Source organism: Musca domestica, unplaced genomic scaffold (genome assembly GCF_030504385.1).
Source record: "Musca domestica strain aabys unplaced genomic scaffold, Musca_domestica.polishedcontigs.V.1.1 1, whole genome shotgun sequence".
NCBI classification, from domain to species: Eukaryota; Metazoa; Arthropoda; class Insecta; order Diptera; family Muscidae; genus Musca; species Musca domestica.
The window spans coordinates 13,679,638-13,699,235 of record NW_026712114.1 but is presented as its reverse complement, the minus strand read 5'-3'; the positions used below and the strand labels follow the sequence as shown (position 1 = coordinate 13,699,235).

At 33.6% G+C, this 19,598-nt stretch overlaps 1 protein-coding gene across 18 annotated transcripts in view; it reads right to left on the bottom strand.

Annotated features, from left to right (window-relative positions):
• Positions 1 to 19,598, bottom strand: part of LOC101889073 (polypyrimidine tract-binding protein 2-like) — a 420,192-nt gene that overhangs the window by 29,741 nt on the left and 370,853 nt on the right. For 17 of the 18 annotated variants that reach the window (XM_059119292.1, XM_059119290.1, XM_059119297.1 and 14 more), the window contains 4 exons: positions 13,695 to 14,009; positions 10,879 to 11,164; positions 10,292 to 10,485; positions 6,490 to 6,523 (listed from right to left, as the gene is read on the bottom strand). In XM_059119292.1, coding sequence (XP_058975275.1) covers positions 6,490 to 6,523; positions 10,292 to 10,485; positions 10,879 to 11,164; positions 13,695 to 14,009 — 829 coding nt within the window. The remainder of the gene's footprint in view (positions 1 to 6,489; positions 6,524 to 10,291; positions 10,486 to 10,878; positions 11,165 to 13,694; positions 14,010 to 19,598) is intronic. The other variant, XM_059119287.1, reaches the window with a different exon arrangement.

The window sequence follows — 19,598 nt, the reverse complement described above, 5'->3', positions numbered from 1 at the left end:
CGGGTAAAACGTGGACCGACATGGCCCATTTACAAACTTAACCTGCCCACTGGCAAAATACACATGTGTGCAAAACTTTAGCCTTCTATCTTAATTCGATCGAAAGATAGCGTTATTACAACAGACAGACAAACGGATATCGGTAAAACGTCTTAGAATTTTACGCTGATCCGAAATATATATACTTTGTAGGGTCTATCATGTATGTATCGAGGACTTACAAACGGAATGAATTTTCTATATTTCCACTATTTGGCTATGAAAACGAAGTCGTTTGTGGGTAATATAGACAAAAAGATTAGCTACAACTATTCTTTGATAGCACAGTGGACTTTTTTGTTCAGTGCAACTCCAGGATTCAGAAACGCAACGCGTCCATTAATTTTTTTCAAATCGCCTCACCCTAATGTATAAACACGTACATGCTATCCATTGGTTTCAAGTTTTCCACGTAACATCCAAACGTACCGATTTATATATTTCTGCCCTGCAACTAAAGCGCACACACATATGTTTTCCTATTCACTACATATATATATTCAAATGTCCAGAATGTAGATTTTAGATTTCAAGTCCTGCGTTTTGTTGTTATACTTTCTGTGAACAAAGTAACAATCGCATAAATGTTAACTAACTAATGCAATAAATGTACCCATGCACACATGTATGGAACTGTCTGATTTTTACTTTGAAAAAAAAAAAACGAACACCCTTTATCCTCCCCACCATCTAGTTTTTGTAAAAATATCAGATAACGAGACAGCTACAAACGAATTCCCCTATGAACAAAAGTTTAACACTCATATATCCTCTCGACACATATACGGAGAGACATACAGACGCATGGATATATGGAGAGTACAACAACTAAATAAAATGAATGAATGGATGGATGGATGAGTAGTAAGTGAATAGTGAATGAATAAAAGTTGAATGTATGCAAAGATGTGGAACCACCACCACTACCGCTACACCATTACCAACACATTCATTATTGGAACGGTGTTTTATTGTGCGCATCTAATGGGGAGAAAAAAGTCCTTTTGTAACATTTATTTCTCGTTTTTGTCTGCTTGTTCTCCTGCTGTAGTTATTTTTATCACTGGACCCAAAAGCTAGTTAGCCATGATTGTAGATTTTTGCTGATGTTGTTGTTGCTGTTGTCTTTAATACCTGAATTACACTTACAATTAGAATTGTAATAAAATAAACCCTTGTAACACAAAACAGGACACACTGAGTTCAGCTACTTTAGAATATTTTTATGTTAGACATTCGTTCTATTTGAGTGAGTCCTCTTTGGTCCCCCCTGTCTCCTTCCCCATTGCTATTGAAATCACATCACAAAATGTGCTTCCATGGTTTAGGACCTTTGAATAGTTAAGTTAATTTAAAGTTATTGTTGTTCTAGTTGCCACTTAGCTTTGAAATCAGCATCAGAAAAATGAGGAGTGAGAGAGGGCGGGATTTTCAAAATGGCCATTATTTTAAGCAACTGGAGAACATTGTAGCACATTTTTTTTGACAATGAGTTCAGGTTCGTTAACAATACAATGTACAAATAGTTTACATGAAGTTTTGTTTTGTTTCAATTTTTTTTTTTTTTGGATTTTTAAAACTTTATTAATAACTAATGGCTTAACGTAAGAGTACAATATAAAAGCTAAAAAGTTCATTGAAAATGTGCTATGAATTTTATATGGCATATTTTATATGCGATTCTGGAAAAAAACGAACTATTTATGAAGGTGAATTTTTAAATGAGGAAAGAAAACATTTTAAATATGTTCAATAGCTTTTTAAAGGTTAAATCGAATGTTGTAAAACAAAAATAATACAACAAATGAAATTTTAAATTATGCAAATGCATATGTGGTGTATGTGTTATGGCAGCACTTATACGAGCTGTAGTTTTATTTTGTATTTCAATAAGTTATCCAATTTCATATGGAGAGTTTTCAGTTTGTTTGTGGTGTAACTGGAGATATATATGTGTCGAAAGAGTGAACACACAACTCATACCAATTATTGGAAAAAATAAAGGCCACATTATTTTATGTAATTTGGCAAAAAAAAGTTTTTACTGAAAATTAATAACATCGACCCATGGTAAGGTATTTTCAGGTTTTCAATCGATATAAGATATTTTCAGGTTTTCAAATGTTTAAGGAGAGATAACCTTTAATTTTTTAATGGTTAAATACAATATTGTAGAACAAAACATAAACAAGATATGAACTTATATTTAAAATTATTCAAATGCATACGTGGCGTATGAGTCATGGCAATACTCATACAAACTGCGTCTTATTTGGTATTTTAAAAAATAATTATGTAATTTCATACGGAGAGTTTCCAATATGATTGTGGTGTAATTGTAGATACACATTTGTGGCGTATGAGTAATATCACAACTACTACGAACCATGGAGCATTTGCTAGTACTGGAGAATATGGGATGTGTGAGTAACATAAACACTGATTCGCATCATTATGATTTATGTCATTATAAATATAATTTGAACCCATGCAGCACTAAATTGCTAAGTCCTGGCAGTGCATTTTCTTATTTTATTATTATTATATATTATTTTTATACCCTCCTCCATAGTATTGAGGGTATATTAAATTTATCAAACCCCACAAAGTATATATATTCTTGATCAGCATAAAATTCCATGTCGATTTATCGATGTCGCTCCGTCTATCCATCTGTGAAAACCCTAGCTTCCGAACGAAATGAAGTAGGTTTATAACATTTTACTCAAATGTTTATTATGTCTGCAGGCCTTTTGGTATTGAAAATGGGTCATTCGTTCCAAATGGTGGAGGTTATTCAAAGATCGACTCGGCCGAACTTTTTTACTTGTTTTTACTTGTTTTTTATGAAAAGATGATGTGTGAGAGCACCGTGTCGTATGAATGACGACAATACTTATACGTACATATGATTCACAAGCTTAACTCCGAGAAGAGGAGTATTCGTCAGAGACCCCAAAAAGTATATATTCTGACCTGCTCAATCGCCCCCCTCATCACATAACGATACCTCCTCATTAAGGCACCACAATATTGTATGTTCTCATTATAATTTTTCTCCTGACTTCGTAGTTTTGAAATTATCAGAAAGAATTTCGAATGTGATGAGAGGATCAACAATGTTCAGTAGCTTATTGTTTTATCTTATATTTGCTCAATATCAATGATTTTCAAATAGGTATACGATTCGCACTCTCTCGTATTATTGTGTTCTACACGTATGAGTTATGTCGTTACTTATACCACAAAGAGGGAATAAATGTATTTCTATATTTTAATGGACAATTTATACTATACCAAAGAAAAGTGGGAAAAGAGGAGAACTTTTATCGTCTTCTTTCTTGCCTATGGTTCTAAAATTAGATTAAGAGTATGTGACACCTTACAGATTTTATTGAAGACGGTTCACCTCTGTCCGAATGCTCAGAATTCGATATTAATGGCCAAAACCCTCGTAGAACAAATTCAAAATTTAGAAGATTATTAAATATCTATAAAATAATAATATCATAAGAAAAAATTTATCTGAAAGTCGCTATAAATTAATAAAAATGTCAAATATGTGAGTTTGATTTCCTGGACTGATTTTGATAAAATCATCTTGAAGTTAGCCCAATTACTTAAATTGTTTCTGAGAAAATAAAATTTAATTGGCCCGCTTAGCAACAGAGAAAAAATTCAGGTTGTTTTTTTTAGTTCAACTTTGAATAACAACATTGCAACATTGTGTCATTCCTCGATATCGTGATACTGGTAGCATAGCCCGACGTCAAGGAAGTGGACGAAAGAAAACAGCAACATCAGCAGAAATGGTTCGAAAAGTAAAAAAGCGACTTAATCGAATCCCTCGTCGCAGTGGCCGAAAAATGGCTCGTGAGCTGAACATATCGCAATATTCCATTCGAAAAATATTGAAAAATTAGCTCGGGGCAAAGCCATTGGAATTCCAAAAAGTGCAAGAACTTATACCGCAACAGAAAGCAAATAGTCTCAAAAGAGCTAAAGAGTTGCTTCGCTTGGTCGAAAGTGGTGAACTGACGAATTAGGTCTACTCCGATGAGAAAACATTCGTTGTCCAGCAGTTTGTAACCAAACAAAATGATCGTGTTTACTTGCCAAAGAGGTCAGCTGATAATGTCCACCTTCGGTTGGCCACCAGAACTCAAGCGCCGGCCATGGTGATGGTGTGGGTCGCCATAAAGCCGATAGTCGCTCTCCGCTCATATTAATCGACCGTGGCATCAACTGCCGAATATTATCGCGAAAATATTCTGGACGGTGTATTAAAGCCTTGGGCAGGCAAACATTTTGGCCGCAGACCTTGAACATTCCAACAGGAATCAGCACCATCGCACTCTGCTCGCGTTACCCAAAAATGGTTACAAAATGGGGTTCCTCGCTTCATTTCCAGCTCACAATGGCCACCAAAATCTCCGGATACCAATCCGTTGGACTATTGTGTCTGGAGTATTTTGGAAAGCAAGGTTGGCACCAAAAAATACCAAAGTGCCGATCACATCAAGCAATGCTTCGCCTCGAATGGGCCAAAATACCAGAGGGCAACATTTGGGCAGCGTCTGACGGTTTCATTGGCCGTTCGAAGGCCAAAGGTGACCAATTCGACTAATCAAAACTTATTCTAAAATTTGATACTACTTCCGAAATTTTTTGGTTTCTGCATTTTCAATTTTCATTTTGAGAAATATTTTTGAGTAGCGTATAAGCAATGACTTTAAACATACGCAGTAATGTGTCATTGCCTATTCTTAATATTGCCATAACCAACTAAGATTTTGGCAGGATAGATATTAAGATTGTCATCAATCCCGAAAAAAATCTGAAAATCTTAAAATGTAAGTAACAAGTGCACACGGAAGATCAGGAATGAATCGAAAAAGGGTACATTTGAGTATGAGTGGTGTTAGTGCTTGTACGACCCATAGCAAAAATTATGGGTAAACGAGGTTCATAAACAAGGCTAAAAATTCATTAAAAAATCTAGACCTTTGGGGAAGGGAAAGAGAAAATACATGATCCTCTAATTCATAAAATCTGATTCGTTTCTAATGGCTTAAATTCAAATTCGAATAAATTATTTACAATTTTCCTTAAATGGCATACCATGTAGTAGGGTTTTTTTAAACTAGACTGAACATTAAAGATTTAATGGCTGACAACTCATATTCGCAGTAGATTTTTGCAAAAAGAGTACGGCATTCCACTTTAGAAATACTTAGGAAGTAAGAAAAAATGCGATAATTTTTTGTTCAATGATAAGAGGTAAATAACAATTTTGAGGTATTGTTTTTTGTTTTAAAAAATCTGTAAAGTTCTAAAAAATAAGCAAAATCTCTCTTTTATTTCTTTTTCTTCTTTTTAAAAAGAAAATATCATTCATTTTCAACTTTTAATGGCCATCAATTTATAAACGAGAAATGAAAAAGAGAAAAAAAAAACAACACACGAAAACATTGAGAGCAAACTACTAAAGTATTTAATTTAAATGCTTATCATCACACCAACAAAAATAACAATTGTTTATGGAATATGCAAAAGCAACAAGGAGAAGAAACAGGAAACAACAAAAAAACGAATTGTGTTCACAATATGTTTTACACTCTTAGTTGATTGTTTTTCCCCACGATGCTGTTTAAATAATTTATTTAACACTGGAATTGATTTCGATATTGTAAAGGCGAATGTACTTTGTTGTTCATTTTTTTTTTTGCTGGTCTTTGTTTTCCGCAGTTGTTTTTTTTGTCTTTTGGAGTACGGTTTTTCCAATGTTTGCATTCTCTTATTTGTCTTGCCTTGCATGGCACAGCTCAGCTATCCGACAAAGTTGTTCAAGTGCAAATTTTATGGAGCAATAATATTTTTTAAATATTAATCGCTTCATTTTGGCAGAAAGAGGATTTTGAAAAATATTTTATAGTTCTTTTTTTGTTGCTCGCTTTTAAGAATGGTTTATATTTTAAGCAGCTTAAAACTAAGTAAATGAAATGTATTTTTTTGTGTCTTCTTTTCACTGGAATAACTAGAATATAATTCTTTCCATTTCTTGCTTTGCAGTTATAATTTTTTTTAAGTTCTCTATACAAAAGGATATTTAAGGAAATTAATAAAATATCAATAATTTGGTTTTATGGTATGCAAAACTAAAAGAAGAAAAATACTTAAAAATATGAGAGCAATGATATCACAGGATTGTTTTCTTATTCAAAAGAAAAAAGGAGAAAAAAAAAAAAGGATTTAAAGTAGTCCATAAAAGTAAATGTATGAAAAAATATGCTAGCCATGATAATCAAAAATCTACATGTATCTTTAGAGTAAATCGATTATGGTTTTAGTTTTGGTTTGTTTCTATTCTTTTTTGTTTTCATTTCTTTCTGGTCTTTCTAAATTAAATAAAACCAACAAAAAAGTAATAAATTTCATGTGCAGACGTACCAAAGAGGGTAAATAGAGCATCAGGCGTGACCATCTACAGAAAAAAGAGAGAAAAATAGAGATTTAGTTAGCCAGAGTTGATGTAAAAAATTAAAAAACAAAATATAAATATAAAAAAGAGGAAAATTCTTAAAGTTATGTTTTTCTCTAGGTATTTTTCAGGTAAAGTAAGTCAATTTCAGAGAGTTTGGAAAATATAGGGGAAAATGAAAATTGTTGAAATTGACTCACTGTACCTCAGTGTGTTTTCATAGAACAAAAAAATCTCTTACTCATAAAATAAATGTATGTTAAGTCATATGGCAAAAAATGGCCAATGATATTAACAAATGACTGCCCATAAGAGATAAACGAATACCCGCAACACAAAGACTTAACCATAAACAAGATGTGTCAAGTAATTTTCCCAAGATCAATTCATTTACATGCTCAAATTGTAAACCATTACTTGTGCGTATAAGTAATGACGACACTCATACGCAGCATGGTGTCATTGCAATTTAATTTCATGTTAATTTTCTTTGTGAAAGACAAGATATTTTTATGGGGATTTTTTTAAGGACTTTAAACATTTTTTAAGGAATCTTGGATATTCTAAGGTTTTTTTTTTTGAAGAAATATCACAGAAATAATTTAGGATATTTAAAAAAGCTCAATCATGGACTTTTAGATTTTTTCGAGGGAATCTTGCATATTCAAAGTTCTTTTTTTTTTGAATAGTTTTCATAGGAATAATTTAGGATATGTTAAAAATCTCAATCGTAAAGTTTTAAGTATATATTACTATCAGAGAAATAAAAATTTTCAAATAAAGCCAGTTGTGGATTTTTAAGAAAATGTTTTTGAAGGGGGTTTTTTCGTTAAATAATAAAAGTTTTAAATTATGAAGTTTTAGTTTTTTTGTTATAAAAATATATAAAATAACTCTACAAAGATCTTGGAGTTTTAAGTAAACGTTTAAAGAAACCTCAGTTGCCGATTTTTAAAAATGTTGTTTGAAGGGTGTACAAGTAATGACATTACCTATACGCAGCACGGTATCAGCGTTTAAACATCGAGGATTTCTAAGGATATTTTCAGAGATATAGTCCCAATTTTTTTAAGAATATTTTTTTCTATCATATAAATAATCCTAGAATGCATAATTGATGTCAAAGGTGAAGTTTTAAAAATATTATTTTTAAGGATGAATAAGTAATGAAACTTCTCATGCGAAGGATGGTGTTGTCCTTGGTCTGAGAAATTTTCTCTCTTTGGTCTGAAATTAATTTTTAATTTTTGGGATATATTTTATTTGGAGGACTATAAAAAATTATCGTGGATTAGAAATAACATTTTTCGGGGAGCTATATTCGTGGATATTAAAGTATATTTTTTAAGGACGTATAAGTAACGACATAACACATACACAGAATGGTGACATTGTTATGTCTTGATATGGTCATTTTTTATGCATGTGTTGAATATTTCAGAGGCATTTTTAGAAGGAAAATTATGGGGATTATCAGAGAAATAATCCAGAATTTATTAACGAATGATAACACATTTTTAGAGGTATTTTAGAAGAGCGTAGAAGTAATGACACTACTCATAGGTAGTAGTGGATATATTTCGTATATCCAGAATAAATTTTTGTGTCATCCTGCGTATTTTTTCCGTAGGAGCTAAAAATTACAGAGGACATTTTTTATAGGGACAACTCCATCGGACGTTTAAATTTAATTTTTGAAATGCTTCGTTTTAGAGATTATTCAAAGAGAGTTCTACAACCTATGCTTTAGAATTTCGTATGCAGGTCCACGTCTTTGTATAGCCCCCATATAACGGTAGCTTCCGATTTTAGGTATTTTGATGATTTTGCGACTCAATTCTCCCGAATTGTTTTAAATTTCGTATTCGAAGTTTGTAATGGGTACTACAGCCTATGCTTAAAATTTTTTTTATTTTTATTTGGTATTTTGCTGATTTTAGTGACATTATTCGCCGGAATTGCTTCAAATCTCGTAGTTATCTTAATGGGTACTACAGACTATGACAAAAAAATTACTTATGCAGGTTCAAGTCTTCGTAGCCTCCGCATAAAGTTATAATTGTATTTTTCGTAATTATTAATTATGAAATTTTTCAAGTTCTTTCCAAATGGTGGAGGGTATTAATAGTTCGGTCCGGCCGAACTTAGCTGTTCTGTTATTTCTTTCTATTTATTTAATATATGGAAGTATGTTTAAAAGTTACCGAGGATTTTTATAGAGATTTTGATGGAGAGCAATAGTGGCGAATTTTTGAAACTATTATTTGAAGACTTTTTAAATTTCTTTAGAATATTTTTTGGAGGACTGCCAAAGAAATTTTTCTAGGATATTTTAACAAACCATACCGCGTGTTTAGTAAATATTTACTTGAAGGACTGTCCAGATTATTAACGCTCTTGCGTGCCTTTTTTTTTATTCATAAGGATCAAAGCCTAAATCCTTTATTTAAAAAATATATATTTTTATTGACTATTAAAATGTTGAAGTAAAAAGTAGCAAGTTTTGTAATGTATTTTGAAGTATTATCGAGGTTGTCAAAGCCCTTGTGGAATTTTAAGGTCCCAATCGTGGGCTTATTTTTTTTTTAGAATATTTCAAAGAATTATCAAAGTTGAAATCCCGAATTTCCAAGAATATTTTGAAAGAACTATACACATTTAATAACGGAGATATGTGTTTCAGTGCTCATTAGTGGATTTTTAATAGTGGTCTTCAACAAAAAAAAAAAAAAAAAAAAAAAAAAAAAAAATATTTAACAATATTTTTTAACTACATCCAAACATATAATTATGAATTTTAAATGATTTTTTAAGACTATCAGTAATTTTTTGAAACTTTTTATTGGAAAGCTGTTTTTATACTCAGTGAGATTTTCTTAAGGGCGTAGGAGAAATGACACCAACGTATAAAATATGCGGGGCGTATGACTGTTGCAAATACTTGTATCATATTTTAAAAGAAACAATACCGTCTTCTTAAAATTTGCCATCTCGACAAAAATACCTCCATATACTTGGAGCGTATGAGTGTTGCCATTACTTATACCCAACAACGCAATATTCATATTTTACAGCAATAATTGAATTGATCTAGGAAATTTGATTGAAAACTAATTTTTGTAATTAAACACCTTTTTCGCGGCACAAAGTTTGCCTCAATGTGTGCAATGTTAATTGCAGGGAGCAGGCAAATTTATTTTTCGTTTATTAAAAAATCACAAAAAAAAACATGAATAAATTGACATTGTGAAACTCAGAGAAAAAGTGAGAAATAAATATAGCATGAAATATGAAATGTTCGATTGATGGTATATAGTTTGGCCAAAGCAAAACAAAAAAAAAAAAAAAAAAAAAACAAACGAAAAAAATGGAATGATGAAATTAAATTCAATTAGAAATGTGAGAAAAAACAAAAATGAAATGCATACACACGTCGCTATATGAAGTTAAATTAAAAATTATATATATTTTTTGTGTATAATTGAAAGTTGCAACAAATTTATAGGATATTTTATTGTTTTGTATGTTAAATATTTTTTTATTTTTTACATATAGTTTGTAATTTTTAAAAGTTTATGAGTTGTTTATACTCTATAGCTAATAATATTTTTAATTAATTCATAACAATAAAAAAATACTTCATTTTATTTTGTTAAAAATATACTAAAAAGATCACTATTATTTATTATTACGAGGATTTGTATCTAAAAATACGACATTACTTTAAAAATTGAAAAATAATTTATATTTAAAAATTAGTTTTGTACTAACCTCCTCATTTAGATTTGAAACAAGCAAGACATTCGAGAAACCACGCAATGCAGGAGCAGCTGTCTGGAGGGCGCCACTGTTGGCCAGGGCAAAGGCGCCTAGATTTGGTATGCCGCTGCTGTAGCCACCGGCCAATGGTGTGCCGATGCCCAATGCAAATGGTGGCAACACTCCGGGTGCACCAAGACCATTCACTGTTTACATTTTTTTTAGAATAGAAAAGTAGAAATAAAAAAAAAAGAAAATTAAATTTATTAAGAATGTAAATTTTAATATAAAAAAAAATATATTTTAATTAACATTGCTAAATGATTTATTATTACAATCTATTGTTTTGTTAGCATCCAAAATGTATTGATATTTTTTTTTTTTTTAACAAGATGCACATGTCATGTTATGTTCTAGTTGGGGGGGTTAGTAAATAAATATTCAAAATGGTTATGTTGGCAAAATAACAAAAAAACAATTGAATTTAATTATTTATTTCTTATTTTAAAGCAAGCTTAAGAAAACGAAATATGTAGAATTAGATTCAAAACATAAAAAAACCCAAACGGAAAAAATGAAAAGGAAAGTTTAAGTGTTACCTATTTTATCACCTGTTAGAGAGGGCCGTTGACGGGCCGCAATCAATAGCAAATCACTTGCATTCACTAGACCGCCAGCGGTGGGCATAATGTCGGCGCCCGGTTCGCCCGGTGGCAATGAGGGATTTGTAAAATCACGTGACTTATCATTATTGTATTTGACATTGAGCGTTGTCATTTTACTGTTGTCAATGCGCAGCGTACAACAGCCATTGTAGATATTCTGCCCGTCCAATATGGTTTTGGCGTGCTGGGCCGAATGGGCATCCGGATATTGTATGAGGGCCTAGAAAACAAAGAATAAAGGAAGAAAATGTAAAGTGAACGAGTGAGGAATTTATTAAAAAATAAATATAAATATAGAAAGTATTTTTTGGACATTTTCATGATGAAATGTTGATGGAAAATTCATATAAATTAGAAAATCAAAAAAAAAAAAAAAAAAGTATCAGTCCGTTTTGCGACAGATGTATATCCTCAGCCAATGTCAGTTTATTTAAATGTATGGATATTACAAGGTGCCAAATTTGGACTATATCGACTACTTCCCTCACATTATGTGGAATATGGGATAATTTTCGGAAAATTTTGAAAATGTGGGCCGAAGTATTCCCCTTTATCAAATGCTTATAGAAAGAAGGAGTAGGCCGATCAATTCCATATTCACATAGGCAGTCTGGTTAACAGGAATATTTATAAAACAATATCATTCAAAATTTTGATCCGTTGTATAGGAGTTACTAGAGGAAGTGGTCCAATATATTCCATCTTTACATTAAATCTTGAGTTAGTAGAAATATTGAGATTTGTAACATTTGATGAGACCCGGGTACTTATTGTGCAATTTATGAAATTTATAATAATTCAAAATGTTGACCCAGAAGCAGTTAAGCGATATCTACCATCTTCACTTCTGATCTTGTGTTGGAAGAAATAATGGGATGTGCCGATTATAAACGAATACTTATTTTGCATTTCATCAGAGTTTTTATCATTCAAAATGTTGACCCCTTCAGAGGAGGTACCAGAAGGAGCGGTACGATATATTCCATCTTCGCATCTTATCTTCATTTATAGAATGTTAGGATATGCCGAGTTTGATAGTAATCGAATGCTCATTTCGCGTTTTATAAACTTCATGGCTATTCAAGAGTTTTACCTGTTATGGGGGAGGCAAAAAAAGGAATGGTCCGTTCTATATATTCTTAATATCAGATCCTGCGTCGGTAGAAATGTTGAAATGTCCGTAGTTTAGGAACAATCGGACTCTTATTTCACATTTTATAAGATTTATAATTATTTTGTCCGATTTTGTCTATCTTTGAAATCGATCAAGTTTGGACGAAATTGGGTACTCTCTCTTCGAGAGTTTTCATGTGTATCAGCCAGACGGACGGACGGGCGGGCACCTCTAGTTCGACTAAAAGGGATTCGGTCCATAGAGACCTAGGTTCTTAACCAGTTATATACAGGGTGAGATGAAATAACTGCAACAAACTTCAGACTGCTGTCATTACTAAGCCACTTGTCCGACAGCTGTTAAAATTATTCCAGTGATATCTTTTTATATTGCTAACAAACGTAAAGTAGAATTTTGGTGAGCATTTTCCAGAAAAAAAGTTATTCGTGATGGAATTTATATTTTTTATATTTGGCTGGCAAGTGGCTATCGTTAGAGCACTCCAGCATTTAAATGTGACTAAATTTTATGTGTCTCGCACCCTCGCTCCTTACAGTGATACTGGTAGCGTAGCCCGACGTCAAGGAAGTGGGCGGAAGAAAACAGCAACATCAGCAGAAATGGTTCGAAAAGTAAAGAAGCGACTTGATTGAAACCCGAGTCGCAGTGAACGAAAAATGGCTCGTGAGCTAAACATATCGCAATATTCCATTCGGCAATTATTGAAAAACCATTGAAATTCCAAAAAGTGCAAGAACTTACACCGCAGCAGAAAGAAAATAGACTCAAAAGAGCTAAATAGTTGCTTCGCTTGGCCGAAAGTGCTGAACTGCCGAATTTGGTTTTCTCCGATGAGAAAACATTCGTTGTCCAGCAGTTTGTGAACAATGTTCACCTTCGGTTGGCCACCAGAACTCAAGCGCCGGCCATGGTGATGGCCGCCGATGGTCGCTCTCCGCTCGTATTAATTGACTGTGGCGAAAATATTCTGGAGGGTGCATTGGGCAAGCAAACATTTGCCCGCAGACCTTGGACATTCCAATAGGACTCAGCATCATCGCTGGATACCAATCCGTTGATCTATTGTGCCTGGAGTATTTTGGAAAGCAAAGTTGGCACTAAAAAATAACAAAGTGTCGCATTGCAACATTCGGGCAACGTGTGACGGTTTCATTGGCCGTTTGAAGGCCATAATTCGTGTCAAATCTAAACAGGAGTCAGCACCATCGCACTCAGCAAGCGCCACCCAAGAATGGTTACAAAATCTCCGGATACCAAACTGTTGGACTATTGTGTCTGCAGTATTTTGGAAAGCACGTTGGACACTAAAAATACCAAAGTGTCGATCACCTCAAGCAAGCGCTTCGCTGGGAATGGGCCAAAAGACCGCAGAGCAACATTCAGGCAGCGTGTGACGGTTTCATTGGCCGTTTGGAGGTCACAATTCGTGCCAAAGATGACCAATGCGAACAAATCCAAACTTATTTTAAAATTTGATGCTATTTCCCACATTTTTAAATAAAATTAAAAAAAATAAAAAATATGGCGTTTGGCTTTGTTGCAGTTTTTTTTATCTCACCCTCTATAATATATATTCTTCGAAATTTTTCTTAAAAACAAATTTTTTTTCACTTACCTGGAATGTATTGTTCTTCGTAAAGGTGACAATTTTCAAAACCTTGCCGAAACGCTGGAATATCTGATGTAAAATATCCAACGAGACTGGATACAATTGAGATTCGACAATGACGCGCAAGACTGTATTCGGGCCACCGGCTGAATTGGCATTGCCGCCCGTTAATGAATTCACAGCGTTGGTATTGTTCTGTAAGACAGCAACAGCTGTACTATCGGCATTGGTGGCACTATTTGCATTGGCAGCGCCGCACAAGGGCAATGGAGAACCGGAGGCCGGGGACTGTATGCGGTATTCACATGGTACCAAAGCACCCTGGAAAGAGAACAAGCAAAAAAGGAAAAACATAAATTTAAATTTTCATAAAAAAAATGTAGAAAAAAGGATTAGATTTTTCTTTCGCTTTTGTTTTGTTTTTGGAGGAAAACATTGAGCAGCATTTCATGTTTTTGGCAGCTTCAATGAAAAAAAAATCATTTCGTTGTAATGTTTACTTAAAAGCTTAATCTACTTTTCCAAGTGATTTCATCATTTCCTAGATTTTTTAAAGGCGAGGTTTCCCACACCATCCTCAGTAGAACAATGTAGATATTAGCACTGGAAAACAGCAGCAGCGAAAAAAAAAAACTTTTATTTGTTTTGTGCGGTCAAGTCAAGAAAAAAGTTATTTAAGGATTATAAGGGTCCTGTTCCTTCTTTCGTTCAAATCAAACAAAAAACCCGGAGCAAAGTTTTCTTTGTCTTTGCCAAAGTTTCGATTTTTTGATTCGGCCAAAAAAAAAAATCTTGAAAATTTGAGACATGCCTCCTACTCCAGGAGACGAGTCGAGAGTGGCTTCATAAGAAATTCCATAATCACAGCATGGCGCCATGTTGATGTGGCACAACAGGAATAGGAAACAAATCAATCACACCTCAATATTGATTTAAAGGCGGCATGCTGGTAAGGTATCTTGTCTGCCATAGAATCCAGTAGTGGGGGGCAGGCGAGAGCAATGAATAAGACATACGAAAAATCATGTCCCTTGATCGGAAAACAATTTAATGGAAAACGGAAGTTAAGTTATTCCCCATTGCGTGTGTTGATTTTCCAAACGCCTCCGCAGCCGGAAAATGGTGTCAAACTGTTAAACTTTAAGGTGAACTTGACAGAGAAACCACGTACCAGCCATCGGGTGTTAGCAGAAAGTAAACATTCCAACCTACACACGCACACTTGTACTCACATACACACTTAGAATTCAAGGTATGACAAAATGAACGCATGAAGAACATATTACCCAAGCGTGTGATTCCCGTTTTACGCACAGACATGATGGCGCCAGGAATTGAAGCTTGAAAATAAATAAACACTAGAACAGAAAAGGACGGACGAACAGGCAGACAACCATCCAGCTAAGCAGCTTTGAACTGTGATAAAGGATCCCAAGTCCTTTCTTGAGTGTGGTGACAACGAACAACGCAGCTCATGCCAAGGCATAGAGATACAAAAGTGTCAGTGAGAGAGAAAAAACAAAAATTGTACGTGATGTGTTTATGTAAAAATCTCAAAACTTGCTAAAAACACACAAACGTACAGAGAAAAGCTTGGAGACATAGAGACAAACGACCAAATCTCACAAGGAATGAAAGGGGATGATAGTTGGAACGATGAAAATGATAGAACTTCCTCGTGGCTTTAACTTTTCGTGAAATGTTGTTCTTTCCGTTGAAGCAATAATAAAAATTGATTAGAATTGCAAAAGAGATGACAACGGCAACAACAACAACAACAACACCATCAACAAACGAAAATCGTTGACAGCGCTGAGATAACAATGCGAGATTGTTGTTGCTGCTGGCTGCTCCTCCAATATTTACCTGTCTTGGCATTTTTTTCTGCACGCCTTCGTTTTTCTATTTTCCGTTTTTGCCGTTTTGTTGTATCATCTTCTTCGGACCATAAATGCATCCGCAAGGATTCATTTCGTTGGCATTCGCCATACATTTTGTGTGTGTGTGTGTGTGGTTGTGTATGTGCATGATAAAACATGGCAAATTGTTTGGCCACAAACATACGTCCGCCTTATTCGTTTTTCCATTTCGCAAGACAACCGAACATAACGAACGCGTAATACAATAAAAATGGATGATTTCATCTTCGGGGGATTCAATTATGTTTTGGAAAGCTTGAACGGCAAACTATTGGGAGTGAAGGCAAGGGGGAAGATTTGGAATTCAAGGAAGACTTGAAATTGGAAAAACTAGGAAATACAAAGCAATGAAACATTTCTCCCGTGACTCGAAAGGACCAAATTGTTATTTTTACAAACAAATATTTCCCTGAAGATCTAAGATATGGTAAAAAGGGCCTTTTTAAAGCGATCATATCTCATAGTCAAAAAATTCTACTCTAAGTTCCGGAATACATCAAATGCCTAAATCTTACCAAAACACCAAAAATACATACATATTAAAAATACATTTTAGGATTGACGCCGTTCTTTAAGTGAGTTCCTAACAAATATTCCTACTAAACATCATCTTCGAAGGATGACGCCAAAGACAAAAAGGTTCTTTATCAAATTTCACTATAAGTTACCAAAGAAAATAAATCTCTATTTCCATTATGAAAAATATATCTGCATCAATGTTGCCGAAAGTAACATACAATTTCCTATTCTCAGGAAGAAATATTCTACACAACATTATACTAAAAATCTCAAAACTAACCGTATATCTAGGTATAAAAGTTTTCAAGAAAATTAAATTCGACATTTATGTACTTCTAGTGAAAATTATGTTTCCATACAATTTTGTTTTTGGTATTTTTTTGTGAAAGTGTCAAAGCAAGGATTATTCTGGATCAAATTTCATTGTGAGTTTCCGAAGTAAAGAAATATGTATACTTTGTAAGAATCATAAAAACACCATTAATTTAGGTTAATAAAAAATCGATTTTCAAAAAATATAGCCCTTATTTCGATCAATTTTTCCTCGGCCTTTTTCGAATGTTAGAGTTTTCAAATTACACACATCCCATTATTTTCACTAGAACAAGATTTGCTACGAAGATGGGTCATACCGGTCCACTCCTTGTGGTACCTCCCCCACAAAGGGTCAAATTTTTAAATAACCATAAAGCTCAAAAATCGAAAAATTAACATCCGATTCCATTGAGACATTTGGTACTCTCAATATTTCCATTAAAACCAGATATGTTTTAAAGATGGTAGAGATCGGACCATTTTATCTGGTGCCTCCTCCACGAAAAGTCATAGTTTTGAATACCCAAAGCGAGGGTAAAATCCGAAATAAGCATCCGGTTCTCTTCATATTTTACACATCCCACCATTTCTACCAACACGAAAGGGGGTATATCGGTCCAACAGTTCCGGTACCTCCCCACACATATTTCCTTATACAAAATCTTTTGTGAAGATGATATACAGGGTGATATGAAAAAAACTGCAACCAAATTCAGACTGCTGTCATTTCTAAGCCACTCGTCCGACAGCTGTTAAAATTATACCAGTGACAGCTCATTTTATTGTTTACAAGCGTACAAAATTATTTTAGTGAGAATTTTCCAGAAAAAAGTTATTCGTGATGGAATTCAGCATCATCAGCAGAATAAGTTGTGAACTGTCGAATTTTGTTTTCTCCGATGAGAAAACATTCGTTGTCCAGCAGTTTGTAAACAAACAAAATGATCGTGTTTACTTGCCAAAGAAGTCAGCTGAAAATGTGCACCTTTGTTTGACCAGCAGAACTCAAGCCCTGGCCATGGTGATGGTGTGGGCCGCCATAACAGCCGATGGTCGCTCTCCGTTCGTATTAATGGCATCAGAATAAATGCCGAATATTATCGCGAAAATATTGTGGAGGGTGTATTAAAGCATTGGGCAGGCAAACATTTTGGATATTTCAACAGACCTCAGCAACATCGCACCCAGCACGTGCCACTCAAGAATGGTTACAAAATGAGGTTCCTCGCTTCATTTCCAGCGCACAATGACCACCAAAATTTCTGGATACCAATTCGTTGGACTATTGTGTCTGGAGTATTTTGGAAAGCAAGGTTGGCACTAAAAAATACCAATGTGTCGATCACCTCAAGCAAGCGCTTCGCCGGGAATGGGCCAAAATACCGCAGAGCAACATCGGGCAGCGTACGACGTTTGATTGGCCGTTGGAAGGCCATAATTCGTGTCAAAGGTGACCAATTCGAAACAAATCTAAACTTATTTCAAAATTTGATGCTATTTCCGAAATTTTTTGTTTTCATTCAATCAAATTAAAAAAAAAATAAAAATTATGGTATTTAACTTTGTTGCAGTTTTTTTATATCTCCCTGTATATCGATCCAATCGTTCTTGTACCTCCCCCACATGGGTGTAAGATTTTGTAAAAGCTAAAACGCTCAAAGAAAGCGAAAAAAGTATCCGAGTGTCTTCAAAATTTCACACATATTTACTTACACCAAGATCTGTTATGAAGATGATGTATATCTTCGAACCCCTTCTGGAACCTCACAATTTTCAGAACTTTTATCCTTCATAACTTGTGAAACAAGTCAGCGATTCCTTGCTTATCTAAATGTTCCTCTCAACCAGAAACCTGAGATGAATATAAAATATATGATTTCCCATAAAATTGGATATAAGTGTTCGATTTTTTTTTTTAATTTTGCCAATACCAATAGTTTTATCTGTATTAATCTCATACTTCATAAAAATGGAATACTTCGGTCTGGTCTGGTAACTCAGGCACATTTTTACAATTTCTAAAAATTATTACATATCTCAAATAAAGTAAAGGAAGTAACCAGTATAGCCCATACCTAGCACGTCGCAATAATTATATCATATTTATTAAGTTCCGATACGAAATGGACAATATTGGCCCATTTCGTCGGAATCTACACCATAGGGCGTCCAAAATTTGAAAAATCATAAAAGAAGTCAAAATATTTTTTAAATAATCGAACATTGGCTGAGGGTGTACACTTGTCGGAAAAACTGCTTGATACTTTTTAACTTGTCTTAGCTTTATTTCCATAGTCTGCAGAAATATTAAGTAATTATTGAAAAATATGAATTTTGTCGCACAGTGTATTTTTGAAAATAAAAAAAATTAAACAAAAATAAAAAAAAAGATAAATTTAAAAATTAAAAATTAAAAAAAAATCAAATATTTTTGGAATCTAAGAAATTTTTATCTTGTGTTAATAAAAACCTACTATACCTCATGTCATAAATTGAGAAATAGGAGAAAACTTTCTGGAAAAATTGTGTTTTCCAAATTTCTGTATTAAGACATTAGCCAAGTGATTATTTATTCACCTGTTTCGTTTTTTCTTCTTTTTTCCAACAATATTAATATTACTTTATTTTCTTCAATAACACATCTATGACATGTCATAACTTGGGCTCATAATGTTTTCATAGGAAAAAGAGGCACTGGGAATGTTTTTTTGCATTTTCTATGAGAATAAAGAAGAAATACCTGAGAGATTTACTGTCATAGTTAAGTTAATGGTTTAAAGCTAATGTTAAAAGCATTTATTTTTTGAAATAATATTTTCTTTTATATTAAAAAAAAAAAAAAGAAACAGCAAATGTCACATCAGCTGTCCAATTTGTTGCCTACTGTCATGGAGAGAAAATGAGAAAAAAAAACGAAAGAAACAAACTCCTTTTCTAAACAAGAGCATAAACGTGTGGCGGCCGCCACATCACCAGGGAATATCCTTGGAAGAAATTATATGAAAATAAAATATGAAATGTATTTTTTGTTTTCTAGAACCAAAGGTGGTTAAGAGACCTTTTTAGAAAACCCAAAACCCCTTTTGTCAAAAATTGTTGCACAAAAATTGAAGTATGACATATTTTTCCTTGTGACAAAGAAAAGGGAAAACAACGC